Genomic DNA, 26,810 nt, shown 5'->3' with positions numbered 1-26,810 from the left:
TCACACCCCATTTCCCTCTCTCTCTACATCACCTCTCTCTTCTCATTCTCTCTCTCATTCTCTTCCAAGCGCCCAACGTCCATGACTCTCCGTGAGAGACTAGTGTGGCCCACTCCCTACCACCCAATCCCACCGTCCATGATCCATCTCGACCGTTGAAATTCATTCATTGGAGCTTTAACATGCATTGGCGGAAGAAGGAAGTGGAGATCTAACGGTGGGTGATTTTATTTATTTGATTTGTGATTTGAGGGCCCACATATGTGGGACCCATCTTGATGTATGCATGTGTATGGAGGAGCTCATAGTGGCGGAGCTCCTCCCATCTCCACCTTCTCTCTCTCTCTCTCTCTCTCTCTCTCTCTCTCTCTCTCTCTCTTTGATGTCATGTGTGGCCCACCTGACGCATGTGACATATATCCAAACCGTCTAGCCACATGAACGTGGGCCCCACTTGATGTATTTGTTTTATCCACGGTCTGTCCAGCGGGCAGGATCCTCCTCCCTGTCCGTTTGGACAGGCGTGGATGAAGAGGAAACATATATCAGGTTGATCTATACAGGTGGGCCATACTACGTGGCGCCACCCTGATGTATGTGTTTTATCCACCGTCCATCAGGGATGGCAGGACTCCACCGTGATGATTATTTGTTGCATCTAGCCGTCCGTCCATTTGCTGGACGCTGGATGCTGTCTGGTTTTTAAAAAAATAATAATAATAATAATAAAAGAGAGAAATAAATATAATAATATAATATATACATAGTATACATCTATTAATATATATACCTGGGACCCACCAAAATGATAGGCTGATTGGCTGGTGTGTATGCAGCTGCTACAGCAGCGTCAGCTAGTCCGTGGACGGACTGTGATGTACGTGTTTTACTCCCACCGTCCATCTGTTGTCTGGATGGTGCAGATGTGGGGCCACCTTGTTGATGGTCGGATCTGGACCGTCCAGGCCCTGTAGCACCCCACCATGAATGTATTTTATCCATGTCGTCCACCTAGTTGAACCCACCTTGTATTGATGCATCGCATCCACACCGTCTAATCTATGGACGGTGGGTGTGGATTGGCTGGGGTACCTCACGCAGCCATGTCCCTGCGGTATTGTCGTTTACGTCAGCAAGTGGTGGGCCTGCCTAGATGGCACGTATGGGAAACCCCACCTTGATGCATGAAGCATCGACGCCGTTTACCTGTGGTGACCCACCATGATTGATGTATTTTATCCCACCATCCATCTGAACGGTGGGGATTTCCCAACCTTGCATCTGTTATACTGGCGTCAGATAATTTTCTGGGCCTGATCACGAGGCATGTGTTATATCTAAACCGTCCATGCATGAGGGACCCACCTTGGTGTAAGTGTCTTATCTCCACACCGTCTATTTGTTTGGGCAGCAGCTGCAGGTCTAATCACGTGGTACTATGATAATCCAGGCCTACCGTCCGTTTATTTTGGGTGGATCACACGTGTGGGCCCCACACCAGTAATTACAGTTGCTGTTGCGTCAGCAACTTCTTTGGGGCCCACACGGTGTATGTGTCTCATCTATACCGTCCAACCATTTGATCTGGACCACCATGACATGTGTTTTATATCCAGGCTGACCTGGACAGTAGCCTGATCATGAGGCATGTGTAAAATCCACACCGTTCACCCAATTGGCAAGCCCGTCGTAAGGGCTGAGACTAAAACGAGGCGGATCTATTAGGTGGACCACACAGCAGAAAACAGTGGAGAGATGAACATATGCCATTAAAATCCTTTTACAACTACAGTAGTTTTAGATCAAAATGATATTTGTTTTCCTCTCAACCAGGTCTTGATGACCTCGTGAACAGACTTGATGGAAAATAAACGTGATGGTGGGCCTTAGAATTTTTAAACGATGAAAATCATTATTTCCACTATTATTTGTAGTATGGTCCAGATGATCGTAAGTTATGATTCATTTGGGTCATACTCTAAAAATGATATCTAAAATAGATGAATGGTGTAGATGATGCGGCCCATTAATGCGGCCCACTCGTTGTATATGAGGCCCATTGGTGCGGCCCATTGATGCAGTCCACTTAATGTATATTGAAGCCCATGGGTTGTAGCCCATTATGATGTATTTGAGGACCATGGGTCGTGGCCCACGGTGATGTATATTAAACCCTTGTATGAGGCCGTGGGCCCACTGTATGCTCGGCTCTATGTGGGCCACTCCTTGGGAGCAATGTTGGTTGAATGTCCACATTGATGGGCAATGATGGTTGGACGTCCACACTGTAACCTTCCCTTATGCCTTGTTAGGCCACTCTCATTAATGCCGATTGCCGACTCCGATTGCCATGACCGATTTGCCGATTCTGATTATCGATCGATCCGATTGTCGTGACCGATTTGCCGAATCTGATTATTGATCGATCCCGATTGTCGAGACCGATTGCCGGCTCCAATTGCCGTGACCGATTTACCGATTCTGATTATCGATCAATTCCAATTGTTGTGACCGATTTGCCGACTCTGATTATCGATCGATCCCGATTGTCGAGACCGATTACCGACTCCGATTGCCGTGACCGATTTACTGATTCTGATTATCGATCAATTCCGATTGTCGTGATCGATTTGCCGACTCTGATTATCGATCGATCTTGATTGTCGAGACCAATTACCGACTCCGATTGCCGTGACCAATTTGCCGATTCTAATTATCATCGATCCAATTGTCGTGACCGATTTGCCGACTCTGATTATTGATCGATCCCGATTGTCGAGACTGACTATCAATCGATTCCGATTATCGTGACTGATTGCTAATTCTGATTGACATGACCGATTTGCCGATTTTGATTATCGATCGATTTCAATTGTCATGACCGATTGTCGATTGACGAGACTGATTTGCCGATTCCGATTATCGATAGATTTCGATTGTTGAGGCCAAGTATCGAGGCCGATTCTGATTTGTCGAGGCCGATTGTATATACCGATTCCGATTGTATAGGTCGATTCCGATTTGTCGAGGCCGATTGTATAGGCCAATTCCAATTGTCGAGGCCTATGTGATGAGGCCCATTGTGATGCATTTGAGGGCCAGGTAATGGAGCCATTGTGATCTATGTTAGGCCCATGTGAAAGGCCCATCGTGATGTGTATTAAACCCTTGAGTAAGGCACATTGTGTTGTATTATAGGTCGATTCCGATTTGTCGAGGCCGATTGTATAGGCCAATTCCAATTGTCGAGGCCTATGTGATGAGGCCCATTGTGATGCATTTGAGGGCCAGGTAATGGAGCCATTGTGATCTATGTTAGGCCCATGTGAAAGGCCCATCGTGATGTGTATTAAACCCTTGAGTAAGGCACATTGTGTTGTATATTAGGACTTCGTGTGAGGCCGTGGGCCCATTATATGTTTGGCTATATGTGGCCATTCCTTGGGGGCAATGTTGGTTAAATGTCCACATGGTCGAGGACGATTGTTGATGCCAGTTATTGATACCGATTATGAGTATGTGACAGCATAACGTCATAATACATGCCCATAAGCATCATCTGCATGTTTGTTATAAGATGTGATTGACCATCGCATATGCCATTGGGCATGTTGTTATGACTCCCTAATAGGCGTAGATTGTCTCACATGAGTACACGGTATGCGCATGATTGATACATGGCTGATTTGTATGACTCATGCATCTTGCATTATGTGTTGTGATTACTGTACGCCCTAGCAACATCAGGGTAGTAGCCTCCACAGGTATTTCGTGGATGGTTAAATGGGACACTGAAAATTTGTTCTACATGGGGTACTATAGATATCCCTAGGTGAAAGTCCTTAAACCCTCTTGGTTCCAGAGGTTACTCCAACATCTAGACCGAGTGGATACATGAGCGCATGAGGGCCACATACCGTTAGGCCGCGTCTCCCACTGTGTCGTGGTCGGTTGGAAGGGGGTACGGCCTTACTTGCCCGAGAGGGGGGCAATGCTAGGCTGAGTCTGACCAGCTCGAGGAATGGGTCCGCTATCGACGTGCCGGGCCCGATATTGGCAGGAGAATGGTAAGGTCTCTTCCACTCACCTTGTTGCGCGTGATGGGGCTGCAATCTGGTTTGGAATGTAATAGACCCTGGTGATTTTCCAAAGAGGAACCGTACTGATATGTGGACTTATTGAGTAGGAGTTGCATGCTCATTCATTCATTCATTCACTATCCACTCGGGCTGGTGGTGCACAACTAATTGTTATGTATCTTTGTTATGGCAAGGATTTCGGTTGGGCATGCGACTAACCTGAAATCAAGAGTCTACTACATTGAGTCTGGCTATCCAAATTTAGGTATGGGACTGGTTTGGATAGAAGCCCCTTGTGATGGATCCCATAGCCTGCGATACTACGTACTATCATCCCGACTTCACTCCATCTTAGTCATTTCATTCGCATCGCATATTGCATTATATCATCGGCATCTGATATTTGGCTTACTGTCTCCGCATTGCATAATTGATCTACATTGCTTCATCAGTACATGATATTATTTTTATTATATTGTTGCATCGCATCATTTGGATAAGGCTGATGGTATTTATAGGCTTATCAACATGTTTTCGCATTTCTCTGATATTTATGATCTATGGGCTTGTCGGTATTTCCGCTTACTCTGATTACTCTAATATTACTTACGTGGCACTTACCTTGTACACACACTTTCACCACCCTCTAAGCTTTCTATAAGCTTATGCACAATAGATGCGTGCAGGTGACGTTAAGTTGCAGCAGTAGCGTTGAGCTTAGAGCGTGCAACGGACTTCTGGAACCCTAATTTTGATATATGTATTTCCCTTTCAGCATTGTATTCAAATGATTATATTAGTGGATATGTGATGATGATGTTGCCTTTACGATTTGGGTAAACTTGTGGTTATGCTTCTTACGATATAAATGTACATTGGAAAATCCTCCTTGTAGGATCTCAGGATCGGAATCTGGCATATGGGCGCTGGGAGCCGAGAATGGGGTACTATGGAGGTTGTCGGCACTGGATTTGGCTATCGGGATTCCTGTGAGTCCGATCTCCAGATTTGGGGCGTGACACGTTATGTCCCCATCAACTCTCCTTGGCTGCGAAGGTTTCGCCGCTGGCGAAACAAAACTCCTGAACCACTCCAAGATGTCAGGATCAAGTCTCTGAAGCTCATCCTCAATGAGCCACGTACAATCTAAACCTAGGCATGACTTTTACTTACCAGGAACTTTTGAAATCCGTCCTCCGACGTTGATACAATCTGATGGTCCATAATATCCTCTATCTCCTCTCTGGGTGTGGGAAGGGTAGGTATGGGAGGTAGAGGCTGGGAAGATGGGTCGGGAATGGGACATGGATCAAGGGAAAGGTCCAGGGAATCAGGATGGTTCGGCGAAAGGCTAGACAAGGTATCCGTGGTCCCCTGAAATGCAACTAGATCCTCCACATTGAATGTGGAACTAATTCTCATGGTAGGTGGAAGATCTACCACATACATATTAAGACCGTTTTGTTTTATAATTTTGAATGGTCCAATGCTTCGCGCTTATAATTTACGAACGGCTCCCTAAGGGTACCGCTCTGGCCTGATGCAGACCATCACAGTCCCCTACATTGAATTCCTTGAATCGTTTATGTTGGTCTACAGAAGTTTTATGATGTTCATTACTAGTATTGATCTTTCGCCTAATTTCTTGATGCAATGAATGAATATGATGTGTAAATGATGCTGCAAACTCTGATGGCGTATGGGACAGGGACATAGGGACAAGATCAATAGGCTTCCTAGGTTTATAACCAGTAACGACTTCAAAAGGACTTAAACCTGTGGATCTATTGATAGAACTATTAAATGTAAACTCGGCGATAGGTAGTGCAGTGTCTCACATCCTAGTGCGTTCCCCCGCTAAACACCTAAGCAAATTTTCTAGGCTCCTATTGACCACCTCGGTTTGACCATCAGTCTGAGGGTAGTACGCAAAAGAAAATTAGAGCCTAGTATTCATCATATGCCATAGTATCTTCCAAAAATAACTCATGAATCGCACGTCACGGTCAGACACTATGGTTTTGGGTAACCCATGCAGTTTGACGACCTCACTAAAGAACAACTTGGCAACATGAGATGAGTTGAAGGTCTTCGAACATGGAATGAAGTGGGTCATTTTAGAGAAATGGTCTCGACAACAAATATGGAATCGTGTTTTCGAATAGTCTTGAGGAGCCTAAGCACAAAGTACATACTGATGTCCTGCCAAGGGGCGAATGGAACTAGCAAAGGTGTGTATAGCCCCGTGTTCTGCTTTTTCTGCTTTGCCAGCTGACGAGTACGACACTGCCTTATAATTTTGGTCATGTCTCGCTTGAGACTCGGCTAATAGAACTTATCCTCCACTAGGGCAATGGTCTTGTCTCGACTAAAATGACTCGCGACCCCTCCTAAATGTAACTCTCAGATAAGAAAATAGCAAAGAGAGGTGTGAGGTATACACAAGTGGTCACTCCTAAACAAATATCTGTCCAAAATTAAGTACTCACTGCTAGCTCCTGACAGACTCCCTAACAAAGATGCGTACGCAACTCCAAAATCTGGGCACTCAAAATAATCCTCTTTGACACGCTCGAGGCCCGTGACTTCGACGCTCATAGAATTGAGTAACGCGACTCGACAACTCAACGCGTCAGTAGGCTTATTCTCTACATCAACTTTGTGCTTAAGTACAAAAGTGTACTCTTGAAGGAATTGGACCCACTTAGCGTACCTAGGGTTAAATTTTTTCTGAAAGTTCAGATATCTTAAGGCCTCGTGATCTGAGAACAATACGAATTCTTGCGACAATAGATAATGACGTCAGTGGCACAGTGATTGCACTACCGCATAGAATTCTTTGTCATAGATAGAATATTTTTATTTTGCCTCATTCAGTTTTTCACTATAAAAGGCAATAGGGTGCCTTTCCTGACTAAGTGTTCCTCCTATGCCGACTCCTGACACGTCGCATGCGACTTCAAAAACTTTCGAAAAATTCGGAAGTCGCGTGACTGGAGTTTTGATCATCCTCACCTTTATCTCCTTGAAGGCCTTTGAGGCTGACTTCGTCCATTGAAACTCTCTTTTTTTATGTAATCCGTGATGGGAGCCATAATGGAACTGAATCCTCGAATGAACCGCCTATAAAAGGTGGTCAAGCCGTGAAAGCTACGCATCTCGTGAATATTGTGGGCTTTAAGCCAATTGACAATGGCATTGACCTTCTCGGGATCCGCCAACACACCCTCAGCTAACACAACAAAACCTAAGAAGATAACACTACTAGACATAAACACACACTTCTTTAGGTTGGCATATAATTTCTCGACTCTAAAGATCCCACAAAGTTGCCTCAAATGGTTGAGGTGTTACTCCTTAGCCATTCTATAAATCAAGATATCATCAAAGTAGACGACCAAGAACTTTTCCATGAAGGGCCTCAACACTTGGGTCATCACACGCATGAAAGTACTTGGGGCATTAGTCAGCCCAAAAGGCATGACTAGCCACTCGTATATAGAGCTGTACACGAGCAGAGTAAGCTCGATAGCTCGCGCGACTCAACTTGGATCGAAGTTGAGTTCGAACTGAGTCGAGCTGTTTTTTGGTGCTCGAAACGTATTCGAGCCGAGCTCGAGCTTGCCCCTGCTCGACTCGACTTGACTTGAACTCGACTCGAACTTGGCTCGACTCGATTTTGTGTGTGTGTGTGTACCCTTAAAAATAAAAAATAAAAATAAAAATAAACCTAATTTACTTTACCCCCTTCAAAAAAAATTACCCTACCCACACGCCGCACACCCCATTTCCCTTCCCCTTCAAAAAATACCCTAACCCTACCCCATTTCCCCATTTCCTTCCCTCTCTCTCAGTCCGGCGTTCCCTGCCCTGCCCGGTCGCCCTTTCCGTCTTCTTCCCTCTCTCTCTCAGTCCGGCGGACACCTCGCCCTGTCCGGCGTGCCGAACTTGGCTCGAATACTCTGCTCGAACTCAGACGAGCCACGCATAAGCTGCTATTCTGAGCTCAAAGGCCAAGCCGTGCCGAGCACGAGCTAGGACTCGAGCAGTCCGAGTTAAGCACGAGCTGGGCAAAGCTCGGCTCGGCTTGACTCGTGTACACCTCTACGTATAGCTCATCCTTCTTCTTGAAGGTCGTCTTCCACTCGTCACCAGGGCGTACACGGATTTGATGATAACCACTTTTGAGGTCAATTTTCGAGAAAATAGAAATAGAACGACCGGCTTATACACCTTTTCCGGTTCTTTCTCATGTGACGCCTTACTAAGTCCATCATTCCTCTTGGATTCTTCCGAGTCCTCAAGCTTCCCAACCCTCATCGAGATGTTTGTGTCAATTGTCTTACCACTTCTATGAGAGGTGATAGACTTATCTTGTTTGCATGTTGATTTGAAGAGCTCGGGTCACTTATCTCAAATTATGTTTTTGGGTTATGTAGAGGTTGGGCTGGAAGGGTCCATTTCTCCTTAACAGCTAGTTGTGACTCAATTATTTGGATGGATGATGCAAACACTCCCAAGGATGTTTTAATATCCTGGAATGCTTGTAGCGTGTTTTGATTAAATTGCTCTTGATTTTGCATAAATTTTTGAACCGTGTCCTCTTGGAGTCTTTGCTGATTGAGAAATTGAGGAAGAGCCCCTTGAGGGTTTCTATTTGTGTTAGCCGTTTGACCATTCCTCCAACTGAAGTTGGGATGGTTCCTCCAACCAGTGTTCGCAATATCGATACTATCGGCCGATATTATCGGTATCGCAACCAAGCAATACGAAACCCATCCAAAGATACCAAGAATTTTTTTTTAATTGTATGTAAATATCTAAAAAAATCGGAAAGAGAGAGAGAGAGAGAGAGAGAGAGAGAGAGAGAGAAACTTTCAACAATGTGGATTTCCGTACCTGTAGAATAGTTTGCACTGATCGGAAGCTGCATTTAGTGGGCCATTCGAATCAAAGTGCGTTGTTCGTAGGGAATTGATTTCAAAAGTTTGTAAGGAATTGATTTCGGAAGATAGTGTGAAAAAAATCTGGAGAAATCCGAAGATTTTGGAGAGAAATTAGGATTTTAGGGGCCGAAACCCTCTGCTTCCAAATAGGGCTTCCAAGCCTTTTTTTTCATCGCGCAGTGGAAAGTGGATTTCATGTGAAAGATATTCACACATGAAGTACATGCACTGGGATGATAGGTGGGGCCCATTGTGATGTTTGTGAGAAATCTACCATGTCCATTTGTTTTGCAAGCTCATTTTCGGGCATGCGACCGAAAATGAGGTGGATCGAAAACTCAAGTGGGCCACACGAAAGGAAACAGTAGGGATTCAGTGACCATCGTTGAAACATTTTTATGGCCACATAAGTTTAGAATCAGGATAAGTTTTTATGTTTTCACTTCATCCCAGTGGGAATGACCTCATAAATGGTTTGGATGGCATAAAAACATCAAGGTGGATCCCAGGAAAGTTTCAACGGTAGGAAACTCTTTCCCAGTTTTCCCTCTCGTATGGCCCACTTGAGTTTTGGATCCACCTCATTTTCGGTCGCATCTCTTAAAATGGGTTCGTAAAATGGATGGACAGGGTGGATTTCTCACAAACATCACAATGGGCCCCACCTAGCATCCAAGTGCAGGAACTTGCTGCGAAAGCCTTTTGCAGGAAATCTGCGTCAGACGCGGATTGAATGGACCATCCTGTCAGAGGCTCTGTAGGGCCCACCATGATATATGTGTTTTATCCACACCGTCCATCCATTTTATAGGTCATTTTACGATATAAGCCTAAATTGCAGTTGAATATAAGGCTCAAGTGGACCACATGACAAGAAGTCGTGGTGGCAATGATATCCACCATTGAAGCTTTCGTAGGGCCCATTGTGATGTTTATTTGTCATCCAATCTGTTCATAAGGTCTGACAGACCTAGATGAAGGGAAAACATAAATATTAGCTTGATCCAAAACTTTTGTAGCCCCTAAAAATTTTTTAATGGTGGCCATTCAATGACAACTTTTTCGTGTGGTGTGGTCCACCTCATTTTTGGATTTGCCTCATTTTTTGGCCCATTCCCTAAAATAATATGCCAACATGAATTGACAGTGTATATACACCATATTACGTCGAGGTGGCCCCACATCAGGGTCCCATCATATTACCTACATCTTCTGATGTGGTTGACTTGATCTCTGGATCTACCCCATTTTTTTCTCAAGCTTTAAAATGATCCAAAAAAATGAATGGACAGCATGGATACAATGCATGGGGCCCACACAATCTGCCTCAATTTTTGAGCCAATACTTATAAAAAAAGTAAAGATATCAAAGTCAAGAATAGGAGAGCGAATAAGGTGAGACCCAATACTCACCCAGGACGATGCGGCTGCGAGGCCCACCTTAATGTATGTATTATGTATCCATGTCGTTCATCCGTTTTTCCAAATCATTTTAGTGTATTATCAAAAAACGAAGCACAATCAACTATCAGGTGGACCATTCCAAAGGAAAAAAAGTTGTGATTGACTATTAAAGGGACACAAATTCTGGATCAATCTGATATTTGTTTTTTCCTTTCATCCATGCTTATGTAAACTTATAACAGATTGGATGGTAAATAAACACTATGAAAACACTAAGGTAAGCCTTAAGAAGGTTTTAATGGTAGGGCCTTCAATCAATATTGTTTCCTATGGCATGGTCCACTTGATAATTGGATATGCTTCATTTTTGGCATGGTGCCGTAAATTAAGGTGTCAAAACAGATGAACGGTGTGGATATACATGTCTTGATGCATTTATAAATGTTATGCAACATATTTGAATATAGTTGTTTTAGTTCAATCAGACAGCGCATAACTTAGGACCCTATACAAAGGAAACCTATTATGTGTACTTTCTTTTGAGATTTTATAATTTAAAAGTGTATTAAGGTCATTTTTAATAATCCCTAAAGTTTCATTGAAAAATTCAAACATTTTCCCAATGTTTCCCTATGTTTCCCAAAAAGTGCGATAAATTACGTGATACAAACGATATATCCCGTGCGATAACCGATACATATCTGTATCCCAAGGGTGCAATACATTTCGCAATACTGATATTTTGAACACTACCTCCAACTAGGATTATACATGTTTGAGATAGGGGCGTTGAAAGGCCTTTGATAATTGTTTACGACATTTGATTGCTCGCATAACAACTCTCGAAACGCATGAATTGTAGGACAATCTTGCGTCAGGTGTATGTTACTGGCACAAATCCCACAAGCAATTTCAGTGGTCTCCTCGGGTTTGACCGTCTCTACTCTTTTCAGTTCCATGGCTTCGGCTCTTCATGTGAGATTGGCCACCCTTGCATTCACATCATCTTCGTCTCTTAAGACGTATATCCCTCCCTTCTCTCTAAATTGAGTTGGCCTGGAAGTAGCGGACTTGGATGAAGTATCCTGTGATTGCGTGTTTTTAGCAAGTCAAAATAATCCCACGCATCATCGGATTTCTTATTCATGAATTTCCCGTTATACATCATCTCTATGAATTGGCACAAGGGTGAAGTCAATCCATCATAGAAAAAGCTTCTTACCCGCCAGGTTTCATAGCCATGATGTGGACAGGAATTCAATAAATCCTTACATCTCTCCCAACATTGGAAGAATATTTCTTCCTCTTTTTAGAAAAAATCCATGATTGCCCTCCTTAGGGTGTTTTTCTTATGAATCGGGAAGAACTTTTTAAGGAACTCCCGGGTCATCTCAGCCCATGTTCCTATAGATCTCGGCCTTAAAGAGTAAAGCCAAGACTTGGCATTCTCCTTTAAAGAAAAATGGAACAATTTCAGTTTTAGAGTATTCTCGGTCACATTGTGGAAGTGCAAGGTTGCTAAAATCTCATTAAATTCCTTGAGATGTAGGTATGGACTTTCATAATTAAGTCCATAAAACTTTGAAAGTAGTTGGATCACTCCCGACATAAAGTCCATATTTCATGCATTTAGTAGAAACACCATGCAGGAAGGTGTACTAGCCCTCACTAGTTGAAGGTGATCACGTAAAGTTCTCGGCAAAGGAGCATTATGTACTTCAGTTTCATCTTGTTGCTCTTCAGCCGGATGTTGAGGTTGATGTTCAACCATAGTTTCTGTCAACTCTGAGGATCTCAAGGTGTGTCTAATCCAGCGATGGATAGGCAAACCTTCGACTAATCCTCCTTCACTTGAGACGCGTAGAGTGTTGTCACGGACCCACTTGGGCATGAAACACTCTAATTCCCAAGTTTGAAAAGAAAAACTACAGAAGAAGAAATCTGGAAAATCCAAAAAGGAGAAAAGTTCACCGAATTGAATAAGTTATGTTAATTGCTACAAAACATAAAAAATAAGTTAGTATAAAAGGGAATGCAAAAAAATCTAAATAACAAACATAAAAGGTAATCCTAATCCTAACCTAATTCTAAGACTAATAAATTTCAAAAAAAGCAACCGAAGTCCGTGGTAACGGCGCAAAAAACTTGTTCACAACCCTAAGTGCAGGGATGCACTATAGTAATAACTCGGTGAGAACGAGATCGAATCCAAAGGGACTTGCTACTTGTACGATTTCTAAAATAAATTACAACTACAACGAGAACTATAATCTAAACCAATTACTGGAATCTGGAGTAAAAGATATCAATTGTGAATAAACTATCAAAGATAAGGAAAACTAGAGTACCAAGGATCCACTTATAGTCATCCTAATGCTACTTTACTTGATTCAATTAATAACACAACTGGAATCGAAGTCCTATCCTATCGAGTCAGATGATAGAGCGGTTAAAACATAATTCATTCACCAAAACAGAATCTAAACATTCATTGGATTGGTTCCCTCATAAAGCATCAATGTAATGATCGCAGGGAATTCAAAGCATCTACCATGCCCGGAGTCGATGATAGATCAAGAAATTTTACAAATCACACAATTGCAAAATAGGTAAGATAATATCAATAGTCTTCTTAAGCATCCAACATGCCCGGAGTCGACAATGAATCAAAGTAAACTGAAAATACTTCTTCATTCAAACCATAAATAAATAAATTGTTCAATATGAAAACCAAATAACTTGAATCAAAGTAAAATAAGCATCAAAACAAACTACAAGCTTCACCTCTTAGCTTTAATTAGGAGATTAGCCAATCATATACATGATTGAACTAGAACTCTTACAGAAAAACATAAAAACTAAAGCCGAAGGATTGGATAAGGACTCCTTAAAGCACCACGACTCCTTGCTCAACTCCTTTTACCCTAATTCGTCGTTAAAAAAACTCAAAAGATCCCTTTATATAAGCTTTGATCAGACTGACTTCAGAACCGCCTCAAATTTATGCAGCTATCACAGCTTCAATGGGAGCTTCGATGGCAACTTTGATGGGATAGAAGTTCCACCAAAGAGTTCGATTTGAAATTGGAAACTGTCCAGCAACCGACTTTTGAATCTGCGCAAGTCATCGATGTCATCACATTGGCTTCGATGTTATCGAACATGTCTTCAATGTGATCGAAGTATGCTCCAAAATGTCTAGCGAGTAAATCTAATAATTCATGATTTTTCTAATGTGATCGAATGGGTTTTGATGGCATAGAGTACTTCTTTGATAGATCAAACGCTCCTTCGATGGCATCGAATAGGTTTCAAATGTCCAGCAAGAAAATCGATTTTTTCCCGATTTTTGCAATGGGATTGTTCGATGGCATCGAAGATGTTGTCGATGGCATCTAACTATCAATTTCAGCAATCCGCTAAATCTTCCCGACCGAAAGGAGCCTCCTTCCTAGGCCACCACGTGGTCCAAACATCTTCCAGCATCCCCAAGGCTAGCCTCTTGAAGATGCATGTCTTCACCGAAATCTCTTGCACATCCCCTCGTGTTGACATGCAGCTAGCATTGATGAATTATCTCACTGCCACTGCATCTTCTCCTACGCCCTCGGCATGCATCACAACCAGCCTCTGCCACTCATCCTCTCTCCTTGACACCTAGCCAACAGCCCAGATGCCTCTACCCATTGTTGTCACTACTCCAACACCTTCACCACGCGTCACCTGGAGAGATGCACCTTCCCCACCTACTAACTACCATCCACTCCCTTTCTCGCATGCCTCCTCCGATCCGGTGCTCCTTCGCACCACCAAACCCATGAACGCTCATCTCCCCCAGCCCGCACCATCCTCCATCGGCTCTACAACACCCTCACTCCTCGTCCATTCCTCCCCCCACTTATTCGACACCCCCAACACAACTCCCTCTCCACCCAAATCGGCAACCTCACATCACCACAACAATGGGCACAATCTCCAAAATCCTTGAAGCCCTCTTCTTCCTAATACATGTCATTGCCACGCTGACCTCCTTGCCATTTTATGTTGATACATCAAAGGCTACGACCTCACCCAAGAAAGAGTCGATGGACACAGGTGTCTCTGAACTACAGTTCTAGCCATAAACCCCAGAAGAAGAGCGGCGCTTCCTACGAGCCCAAGATCTAACTCTCCAGCCACTTCTCGATGAACTCTATTGGCCTGTTGTTGAAGATGACTCCCATTAAGATAACCTTATCCAGATTCAATCCAAGCTAAACCGAGCTCCACACTTCACGATCACCTAAAGGCTTGATGGAGCTTATCCAGATTCAGTCCAAGCTGAACAGAGCTCCACACTTCATACTCACCTAAAGGCTTGATGGAAGTATCTTCCTCCTCCAACCTACACCAAGCAGCAAACCAAACCTTTATCTCAAAGATCTTAGCTCCTTTCCTCGTCCAGGCCACTAACAACCACTGTAACACCTTACTCGCGTTCTCTATTGCTTTTGATCAACCCTCACCAGTAGACCATATGCACTAAAATAAATATTTAAATCCACAAGATACCTTTAGTTATACATATGTTTATATCGATATGCCATTTGTTATTGCTATGGAATTTATTTTTTACAGTGTGGGAGATTGTTGTGTTTTATAAGAAAACTAAACTTCAAAAATAAAATATTTTATTTTTAGAAAGTAAATGAATATATTATATATGGAAACTTTCTCAAAAATACTCATATGAATTTGTGGTAAGAAGAGGGGGTTTTGCCGCAAGAAACCTAGATTCTCACCATCCATGCGCATATGCGCGTGGCATGAGCAGTAGCACTGCTTGGGCACTTTATTAGACGCACTTTGCACTTTACACATTAACATCATTGCAAGGAGCCTAATATTAGCCTAATCTTTTTTACACTTAAGACCCATTTGTTTCAGCAATGACCATGGTAATGTAAAGGAAATGTGCAATTATCACAAATTACTTTACCTATCTCTTCACAACATCTACATTTGGCCATTGATTCCCGATTTTGGTTTATCGACGGTAGAATCGTAATTATGGTATTTTTACATAATGTCGAACCATCACCAAAATACACTGATGTTACTTTCTAGATTCGAGATTTTCATTGTAATGCCATGAAAAAATGCAATAGTTGCAAATTCCTTCACTTGTCTCCCGAATGCATCTACATTTGACTAATGATTCCCGTGTTTGTTTTGTCAGTTGTAAAATTGTAATGATTACACTTTTACTTTACATTACTAGGGTAATTGCCCAAATTAAAAGGCCCTTGGTTCAAACCCATCTGAGTATTGGTATAATTTAGGGAGTGAACTAAGGTATAGCTTGGGGTTTGACCCACTAATGTTTAAGGTTCTAGCTATAGTGGAGTGTATCTAACACATGGTTGTATGCATACGACACATGTTGTTCACAAGCGACAATTGGGCCAATTATGATCTAGGTGGTAGTTATATATGTTGCAATGTGGCAATAGTTTTTTTACCATCGTGTAACTAACATTTATCCAAAAGAGAGAAATAATCACAACAAGAAAGGCCATGACCATTGAGGGCAAAATTATTATTGTATGTAATAGGTTCTATATATCGTCGAAGTTATAGTCCAAAGACACAAGAACATCCCCAACTCAAGCCATCCATAGCTTTGTATTCTCATCTCTGCTCTCTTACACTTGTCTTCTTAAGAACGTTTTTGTGAGGTATATCAGTGTCAACACTTGGAAATATGTTCAACACAAAGATGCAAATTCTTGTGTTGAATTACGAATTTATGAGCTAATCATATTCTGAAGACAAATTATCATCTTCCTTCTTCTGCACTTGTTGGCATATCCAAGAAAGGGCAACAAATTTGTCTTGAGATATTGACTATTTGAGTCAATATTTTGAACCCACAAATCTAATATTTTCATCTCATTTTTCTTCATTTCCTCCATTGTGAACTTCTTCCTCACTCCAACACAGTAATTTTATTGAGCTTTGCTACACCCACACACACGTATAAGGCAGCTAATGCACACACCACCACGTGTTAGTGTGGTTGATAGGTGTAATATCTAAGCCATCCATGAGGTGGTTCTGACCATGTAGATATTCTCTCCTAGAAATAAATTTAAATCATTCCACAAGTGAGACACAATGTTAGAAATAGTTGGACAGTTGAGAAAACTTCAGCCGAGTTCTTTTTAACCATAAATTTGTTTATAAACTGTGGTCCACCTAACGATTGGACTGATCTAATTCTGGGGTGAGAGCATCCAAGTAGTGGTATGCCTCTAACAAGTGGACTAGATCCTGTACCAAAGTGTTAGGTTGTGTGGTTGTGCATTAGCAGTCTTATACATGTGTGCAGGATTAGTAAAGTCCAAGTTTATGTATTTAAATATTTATAAAGTTCTAATATTTTCTTAATTTTTTCGCATTTATTGTGAGACACTTTGTGTTGGGAGGTTTCCAAAATCATACAATCAAACCATATTTAAATTACGAACTCACCGAGTGAACATTACCTCGGTAACAATTTTTATTTCAGTTTGAAAAGTACGATGCATTTTCAACAATGTAACTGAGCAATTTAATCTTCTCGATGTTAAACATGGCATTTTACAAAAATAAAACAAAACCCCCACAGGGCCAGAACCAAAATCCCTGCAGAAGAAACATGGTGATGCATCTTTTACTTGCATACATCAATGAAGACATACCAGCAATGCAAAAAAAAAAAAAAAAAGTCGAAATGACAGCAACAATACAACAACATACCCATTTTTTATATGATACATCTGTCTTCAGCTTTAACTCCTTGAAGTCTAGAACCAAGGCATCCACCATATGTACATTTTCCCAAGGTTTTTGTGTGACACTGCTTCAGCAATCAAACGATGAGCTTGTCCTTCTACTGCTAGAGGCAAAGATGGCGCTGCCCCGACACCAACAGCAACTCCTTGAAGCCTTGCTTCAATGCTACTCATGGCCCTCTGAATATTTCAAACAGCAAATTGAGATAATAGTTAAATGAAAAGACCTTTCTTATAAAACCAATCTCTCAACTACTAGATTCAATGGACTAATATTGTTGACTTCACATATAACTACAACAAAAACAACAATTATGATGGTGATGGAGATGAATTCGGGTCAGACCTGTGCATGAGGATTCTGAACCTCTACTCCACTGGACTTGTGAGATTTTGTCCACTCAACAAGAGGATCATGGATGAAAGTTTCAAGGACGCTCATTAAAGTCTCCCTATGGGTCCTCAGCACGGAAAGCGTAATCTCACATACCCTTAAAAAGATGCCTTCATATCCAGTGATGCCTAAGCCATCAATCATGTTCTGCACATTCATCAACTATTATTTACAAGATCTTGTTGATATCAAATTGAACAAGCATCGGATGAGCTTAGACAAGCTTTTTTTTTACCTGGGTTAGTCTGAAAGGAACCAACTCAGGCTTCTCCAATTGCAGGCCCTTGTCAAACAAGCAACTGAAATCAACATGTACACAATCTCCAGTGGTGGAATCAAAAAGGATGTTCTCACCATGCCTATCACCCAGACCTACAATATGGCCAACCATTGACCATACAGCAGCAGTGTGTGCATATGCAACCCGAGCCCGGAACCAAGCAGCTGGCTCGGAGAAGGTAGTCAAGAACCATTGGTGGAAAACAGGAGGAAACATTGGAAGGATTTTCATCTTCAGCATCTCATCTTCCGGCATCTTACCCTGACACTGATCATATATGCGCTTAATGATGGGGTTTGTCTTCTGCCTGTCAAACTTCCCACAGGTTATGTAGATGTCCTGAAGAATATGTCGCAACCCACGGGTATGGGGCACCCACTCTACCATCCCACAATCCTCCGTGAGTGGGATCACAGCGAAGGTGCGGATGTAGAGCTTTCTCCTGCGGCTTTCAGGGTATTTGGATAATAGACGGTTAATCATTGCCGTGAACTCCATCATACGTGCATCTTTCCTAAGGTCATCCTTTGGTTTGCAGAGAAAAGGATGTTCAATACCATCACTCCCAAGAAAAACAACCTGAAAAGGGGAAATTGTCACATAATTAGCAAGAAAGGATGAACACAAAGCTTAAAGATGTTTAGGTATTTGCAGTGTTGAGGGATAAAATGATGCACAAACCGTGAATTGTGGTTGAGATGAGAACCATTCTCATGTCAACCATGATTTGGGTTGGGAATGCAAGCCTCGCTTAATGCAGTGATGCAACACGACAGGCCCCATGTTTCCACAGTCTAGAACTGTAGTTGTAGAATAATATGGAGAAGAAACAAAGATTGTGGGAATGATTCCCAACAATCACTAGTCAAAAGAGGTGATCACACACCCTCTTCTGCCAAAAGAAAACAATGGAAAACTCCAAAATCTATTTTTTGTTTAAATTTCAAGACAACGCAGGGGGGAAGATTCACATGCATTGCATTTTTATATAGGCACTCTACAAAGAGATTAAAGAAATCCTAAAGCATTGAAAAGCCCCCAAAATAGCCCTGCATCTGGATTAATTACAATCAGTCTATAAGGGCATTTTGTTCAACAAATCCAATTATTCAGTAACCAACTGACGTAACAAATGATTTCCCACACGTGGCTGAGTGGGGCCTACATTGGACCTCTTACGATATACACGTGGGGATAGGGTCCTGATTACATCATGCAGGTTAGGAAAGCCTTGGCAAACATGTGATTTAAAGAGACCAAAACACAGCCAACTGTTGTAATAACAGTTAGAGCTGAGCACGGAACGACTCAACTCGTCCGACTCGATCAAACCCAACTCGATCCGAACCGAGTAGACTTCATCCAAACTGAACTCAAACCAAGTCGAGTTCGGGTCACCCAGTAACTTGACTCAACCCGAAATCCAACTCAGCACTGACTCGACCCGATCTGAAACTCAACTCACACACACACACACACACACACACACACACACACACACACACACACACTCAGATCTAACGTTTCAGATCTGAGATGCCATGTGGCTGATGGAAAGGCTGCAATTCTGGCAAGTTAACCTAGGTTTTGAGTTGTGATTTCAGCCCATGGATACCCACTGCACCCAACCCGACTCAGAGCCAACTCGTTACTTGTGACCGGGTCGGACTCGGTCCGGATTAATCCAAGCCAGACCCAGACTCGGATCGGTTCAGGCATGCTGGACTCAGTACCAAGTCGGGTCGAGTTCGGGTCAGGTCTATTTCAAAACCAGATTGAGTTGGGTCAGCCCTAACTCGGTCCGACTCAACTCGATGCCCAGCTCTAATAACATTACATACTTTCTTTGGTCGCTGAAGAGATGTAAGGATCTCAGCTTCGTCAGCAATTCCTGATATAGTAGCATGGTCTGCAGCTGAGAAGATGTCAAATTTGGAACTTGTCAGACTCGCATCATATGTAGGAAGAGTAACAGTAAGGGCTTGTTGAACTGGCATTATTATTCCTAGTGGCATCATCCGTTTCAAGGCACTGAACTCTGTCGAGATATTGATTGTTTTCGCCTTTGACTGTCCTGCATGAAAGCACAGCCTGATCAGATGATCTATTAGGCTTGCAAACTGAACAAAAAGGCTGTTGATATCGCTCCCCTGCCCGGACCCTTTCCGCGCAGCTTGTATGATCTCAGCTGCTGCATCACGCCTTGCAGCAACAGTAGACTTTGAAACTGCAGCCATGGTCCAAAGGGCTTGCTGTGGGTATTCCTGTAGAACAGAGGTTATGATATGTTTGACCAGCCGAACAATTTCGTCATTTTGGTGGCAGATTCTAGAAACCAACTGAGGTAGAGCTGTTAACCACTGATATGTTGGCAAATCCTTCAGGCAGCCCCGCATGACGCTCATGATCTTGAAGAAAAGGGGAAAAGAAGAAGAAGAAGAAGAAGAAGAAGAAGGGTAAGCATTCTGCCTTAGTACAAAGGAGATGAAAATGAAAGAGGAATGCCTACTTGCAGAAGCATTTCTGCTGATCCCAAATGTGCAAGATCTTTACTATTCATCAGATGGGCCCCATGTTGAATGCTCCTTAGCACAAAAACAAGGCCAGTCCATTCATTGGGTAGCCATGTGTCAATGGAGAAAAAGACGATTAAGAGGACCCGAGGTTCATATTCAATATACATGTCTGGGTCACCTATTGAGCGGAGTGGCTTAATTATTTAGGGTAGATCATATTCACCAAGGGACCCACCTAATGAAAGGACTGAATTTCATGCTTCTGTCCCACACTAGCCTGCATGGAGAGCTTGCATTTAGCATCTGCAGGATCCCACAAAGAAAAATCAGTTAAGAGGGCAATATTTTCTACCCTTCCATGGATAGTTTTCAATGCTTTATTGGATGCTAGGCCATCTCTGTGGTATTTGCTTCCAAATTCGAACCAGAGAGTTAACAACCTCGGGAGTGCCTGAAAAAGATTCTTATGACCCCTATGAAGTCCTTTTGCATAAAATAATAAAACATCTGGAAGGTACGACCACCAAGGCTTTTCTTCAGCAGAAGTATTTACGGAGCTACCACCCACTGAAGTTGATACTGCACATTTCGATCTAGATCGCGCATCCATCAACCCTTCCTGGTTGTCTTCCTGTCGCTTCCGGGCATCAACCAGCAAATCATCACAATATTTAGCCATAAAGAAAAATCCCTTCTCCCATTTGGGTTGGAGTTCCCTAACTCTACTGTAGAGATTTATCACATCTTCCTTCTGCTTCTGTCCAGTGTAATGGATCCATCGGGTATAAAGGAGGAGGGTTTTAGCCACATCTTGGTTCTCGTTCGATGCCTGACTAGTGCAAACTGAGCATGGATTCGGCAGAACAAGCGAGAGACTGGTAAGTGATGAGATAGCAGCAGCACCCAGAACTTCAGCAGGCATGTTCAGAAGCGATTGCTGCAATTCATCTATGGCACAATCAGATTTTCTAGTGCTCCATAGAAGCTTTGACTTCTCCATGTGAACATTTGGCGCACCCGAAGCCTGCGCTTCTAAAATTGCACGATTGGCTGTCTCATAATGGCCAGCAGAACGGCAGAGCTTTGCATATTGGAGCCAGCAGGTCCCAACTTGAGCACCGAGGTTGCTAGCACTGAAAACCAGCCTGCGGAAAGCTAACAGTGGCTCCCTTGCCCACAGCAAAGGCTGTGTGAATCTGAGACGATTATCCCAGTCCTTTATAACCTTTGAAAATCTTGGGTCATCCAAATGAAATGATTTTTCCAAGAATGAGTCATCAGCTAGAAGAGTATTGAAATCTTCCAATTCACGTAGCATGTGAAGCTTTACGACAAATGGGTATGCACGCATGTAGGACTCCATGCCCGCAGCTGCTAGAGGGACTAGCAAGGCTTGTTTAGACTGGGCAATTTTTTCTGCTACCATGAACTGGTCTTTCTTCATCATTGCCTGTAGAATCTTGGCGAGACCCATGTCAAAGGAAGCACTATCGGAGCTGCTACAGGCTAAACCTTCTTTATCAGCAAAAGAAAGGTACTCATCCATCAGATCCCATCTTCCGAGTCTCCAAGCTGCCTGCACACCTTGCATGCACCAAGTTTTCTTGTACTGCGGTATCCTAGAAATCAATCCATCAACATGAGTAACCATGGCCTGAAGGTGGCACATGTTTAGCAGACAGTTAAGCACACCTGAATGTCTCTGAACAGAGGTAGGTTCCATCTGCAAAGCCTGCTCGCAAGAAGTTAAAACCTCTGCCCAATTACCTGCCTTTTCATTTATCCGAAGTTGGTCGTGCAGATTCGATGATTTCCGTAGATGGGCAAAGCCGGAGAGACCATCAGGCTCATCTAAACCACTGTATATCTCCATCAAAAATGAGACATCTTCGTCCGCGAAGATGCCGCTCCTCTCAGCCGCTGGGTTAAAGGAGCCTGATTTGCTCTGCACATGTGACTCAAAGTACATCAAAGAACGAGCATAAGCCTGGCAATGGAAGGATGCTCTAGAGAGGGTAACTTTCGGAATGGCAGCCAAAAGCTCAGAAACATTATTACATTGTATAAGGAGTTGATCCAAATCAGATATAGACTCCATAGTTTTATTCTTCGCCTTAGACGATTGCTTAGAGACCCCAGCATGAAGAGATTGAGAAAGGGCAACTTCTTGTTTAAGATCGTCCACCCATTGTCCAAGATTATCTAGTAGAGTGAATACAGCCTGAATACAGACTTCGCTCTGTCTCCCGGCAATACCATGAACTGCAGCTCCACTGTTCTCTGAAGCCGCTGCATTGAGAACAGAGAGAATCTCCTCAGTTATGCTATGGCGTTCCTCTGCAGTACCGTGACAGACAGCATTAAGGACCAAATATGGCAGCAAATACATAGCCGTTTGCATGTCATGACGTACTATGCCGCGGCATGCATTGAAAATACCTGCGCGAGAACCAGTTGCATGCACTGTCAACTTCCTGATCCAAGAGAATATCCATCTTCTGAACGACATAGAAGGCCTGTATATTGGCCCAACAGATGTTAAATCAGCCACGTTTGGAAGTTGAAACCTTGAGGTCAGGCATGGTGCGATGATTTCTTTAACATAGTTAGAGAAACGGTCCCACAGTCTCTGACCCCTCATATTCATCTCACTGCAATCGTTTTTGCCACAACTTTCAGATATATATACAGACTCCTTTCCCTTCAGTGACTGTGATGTATAAGCCACAACATTCTCATCCAGTGATGCCTGGCAACCAGCAAGCTTCAGCAGCTCCTGTATAGCTAGTGCAGCTGAATCTTGAACAATAGTGTCAGATGCAGCTCTAAATGCCCGGGCAAGATGCTTGTGAATCAACTCAAAGATAAGATCATCGTCTGAGCATTCAATCTTGAAGCGTTGACATGAGATTCCCTTGAATTTGGCAGGATCCACAGCACCAAGTGCTCCTAGGCAATCGGCACAAACCAATTTCAGCCGCTGGCCCACTGCAGTCCTTGATTCCTCTGCACACCCTCTGAGTAAGGATGTGATCAACGAGCTCACAATGTCCAAATCTGAACCAACTTCACCTGCTATCACAGCTGTAACATCCTCTCTTCGCAGATCCAATAGTTTGCTTAACTCACAAGCCACCATATACCTTACATTTAAGCTCTCGTGGTTTAGACCATCAACAACATTTCGCAGCTGATCCATCAACGTCATTGATCCACATGCTTCTTGTATGACTGTATTTACTTTGGACAGGGATGGAATGGTTGGTAACAAAGGCAGCTCACGGATATGCTGCTTCAGCAGTAGCCTATTCTCAACCACAAGTTCTTCCAAAACGTCCACAATTTTGTTCAAATGTAAAGAAGGATTCTCTCTATATCTTTCCAGGCATGGGATAAGAGAAGCAACAACTTGAGAGATCACGTGTTTCATGCTGGAAGGTGATACCCTGGCCAACTGCTTGATGAAGAAAAGCAAGACAGAAAGACCCTCATTTTGAAGTGTTTCTTTCTCAACAGCGTGCATTAGAAGAACCATAAGTTTTGGAACATATGTACTAAGATGAGAGCCCATCATTTCAATAAGCTTTTCAATACGTTTCAAGGCCTGTTTCTGCAGGAAAAGATCTTCAGTATGAAGCATTTTTCGATCAATGCTGTTAAGAAGACCAACAAAGTGATTCCTCAAGAACCCTGGAAGGTCATCAGAACCTGTGAGGATTCTAGCAACCTCTTGGATCATCTGAGGAACTCTTGCTGTCCTGTAAATAGAAACGGGATTAAAAATTATAGTTGATATCCACATGACACAAAATAACCTAAGATTGAACAACATACAATCATTGATGCATGCATGCATATTACATAGGGGAATGATCACCTTGAAAATATCATCATAGTAATCTAAGCCTCATCCCAATTAATTGGGGTTGACATGCCCTTGGAAATATCACAAGGAAACAAAGAAGGAAAAGTGTGTGTGTGTGTGTGTGTGGGGGTGGTTGTCTATTACATATGGCTTTGGTGGGGCTCATCACGCACTCTTTGGATCTGATACTCTTACTGTATACCTTACATTTATTAAAGGATAGAAGAACCTAAATTTCCAAATCCACTTCTTGTTAGGCATAGCCGCATAGGTACTCCCCTACCGCCAAGGCTCTAATTACTAGTGTTTGAAAGCATATATAATAGGCAAGTTCCATGATAGCAGATGTTACAAAATTGGTGATGACCCATCAGCCCAAGTATTCTCTTTTATTGGATTGTCATCATTTTTTTAGATAGTAATAGAAATTTTATTAAAGAAAAGAACAAAGATCCTAATGGCACACTCCTTTCTTCGCCAATGCCTTGAGCATCAATATTGAATCATCACCACTACTATCATAGCCTTGTCCAAGCTACTTGGTTCAGTGGCTGGCTGCCTACATGAAATTAATCCTCCTTTACCCAGGCTGGGGACCAGCTGACAGATCGCTACCAATCACAGTTTATCATTCTCTTTTATTGGATAACCAGAATTTATTAACAAACATAGAGAAATTACATCGTCCAAAACCTTGTCTACTCCTCACAAAAACATGCATCATTCCAGCCAAGTCAGAGCAATGGAGAACCAGGTACCATTGTTTCTGTAGTTGGTATTAGCTAAATTCCCGGGAAGAAGGATACATTATTGTCAAGGTCAAGTGGAGCAGCATAAAGGATGCATTACCTTTTGTTAGTCTCATCCAAATCACCGTCACCATGGAAGCAGATAAGTTCATCAAGAAGTGCTGGTAAAGCAGCTGAAAAAATTTCTTTTTTGTCTGATCCAGTTTGCATATGATAAAACTGCAAAGCAGAGAGCAACTCCTGCCTATCTGCTCGGAGAAGAGCAAAAGCAAGCACTTTAGGTAACCAATTAACAATCAACGGTACCACATCTGTATTCAAATGCTTTGCTAATTCTTGTAAGGTGATGAAAGCTTGATCATTATCCTGCTGAGAAACCACAAGCTTTGGAAGAACAACAGGAACCATTCTCCTTACAAGTTCCTCAGTATCAATACCAACAACAGCCTCTGCAAACTCTTGGATCATTGCTGGGCGGCTCACAAGCCTGGCACAGAGATAATCAAACAGCTCATCTCGGATATGAATAAACTTAGATAGGATTAGTTCAAATCCTCCTTTAAGGTGGAAGTAGCACGATCTAAGTATTAACCTTGACGCAGTCATCCTTACTATCACATGAGGATTATCAAGCTGATCAACCAATAAAATAAGAGAAAAGAAAAAAACCTGCCCATGGATATCAACAGCATTCATAATCTCGGCTGTCGACTCCAAAAGAGTCTCAAGAATCTGGGCATCCTCAGTTGCCACCAAAGCATGCTTTAGTTTGTCCAGAAATTTCTGTTCTTTTGTTTTACTACATGACTCCCCATCAACAAATAAGCAGTCAAGAATGTGGCCCTCAAGGAAGCTGCTAATCTGTGCGCAAAATGCTTCCCTAACAACCTTCTTACCGTGAAGAAGTAAATATTCAATGCATTGTGTCCACTGAAATTTTGTTTTAAGCAGGATATCTTGAGTACCATGTCTGAGAATTCGTGAAATTATTCCCACGCAAGCAACTTGCACCTCATCAGATGACTCATCAAAAAGAAGCCTAAAAAAAAGAGACTGAAGGTTAACAAAATCAAAATCAGCTTCCATCCTTTGCACCTGAGGCATGTCTAGAACATTGGAGTATTGATCTCGATTATGTGAATTTTTTTTGTCACACTGTGGACACCAGAATCCTCCCAACAAAAGATCCATCGTCTGAATCTGTTTCCCATTGTCACTACATAAGAACAGTCTGCAAGGACTTTCATTTAAATCCTGGGTAGCATTACACGATCCAAAAAGACATGACAAGTAGCCAATTGAATAAGGAACCATTTTATTAACTAGGCTGGACTCATCTTTCCCAAGGGACCTGCAAATTGAGCAACAATAAACAAATCTTAGCAAGAATAGGTTAGATGGTCTTGAGTAAATCCCTTAAAAAGTGAAAATTGAAAACATCAACAATACACTTTCTTTTTATTCTTCTTGCCAAATAAGTAAGTTGGTCAATATTCAACATATGCCAGCTATAGTGTTTTCATTTGGAAGTCCAAGTTTTCACAGGCGATGTCTTTACCTTATACCGTTAGACACACCTGAAGTAGATTGAAAGAAATTTAAAACAGAAAAAATGGTTCCTTTTTTTGTCTATTATTTTCACTTTCCTGCTGAGAAGAGTAGAAATTATCTCATAATATCTGGTGTGGACTGTTACTGCATTTCAGATCCTCCAGCAATTTAAATCATCGGCACATTCAGTCCAAACACAGTATAATAGACC

General features: G+C 42.4%; 1 protein-coding gene across 8 annotated transcripts in view; it reads right to left on the bottom strand.

Annotated features, from left to right (window-relative positions):
• The window catches only part of LOC131221335 (serine/threonine-protein kinase ATR), an 80,371-nt gene that overhangs the window by 34,208 nt on the left and 19,353 nt on the right, over positions 1 to 26,810 (bottom strand). For 4 of the 8 annotated variants that reach the window (XM_058216558.1, XM_058216563.1, XM_058216564.1 and 1 more), the window contains 6 exons: positions 25,149 to 26,399; positions 20,787 to 24,192; positions 19,760 to 20,326; positions 17,874 to 18,497; positions 17,591 to 17,785; positions 16,947 to 17,424 (listed from right to left, as the gene is read on the bottom strand). In XM_058216558.1, coding sequence (XP_058072541.1) covers positions 17,257 to 17,424; positions 17,591 to 17,785; positions 17,874 to 18,497; positions 19,760 to 20,326; positions 20,787 to 24,192; positions 25,149 to 26,399 — 6,211 coding nt within the window. In that variant the 3' untranslated portion in view covers positions 16,947 to 17,256. Of the gene's footprint in view, positions 1 to 14,337; positions 14,814 to 16,946; positions 17,425 to 17,590; positions 17,786 to 17,873; positions 18,498 to 19,759; positions 20,327 to 20,669; positions 24,193 to 25,148; positions 26,400 to 26,810 lie in introns of those variants that run through there. The other 4 variants (XM_058216561.1, XM_058216562.1, XM_058216559.1 and 1 more) reach the window with 3 other exon arrangements.

The sequence above is a fragment of the Magnolia sinica genome, chromosome 12, assembly GCF_029962835.1.
Source record: "Magnolia sinica isolate HGM2019 chromosome 12, MsV1, whole genome shotgun sequence".
In the NCBI taxonomy this organism is placed as follows: domain Eukaryota; kingdom Viridiplantae; phylum Streptophyta; class Magnoliopsida; order Magnoliales; family Magnoliaceae; genus Magnolia; species Magnolia sinica.
This window is presented reverse-complemented; position numbering and strand designations above follow the sequence as displayed.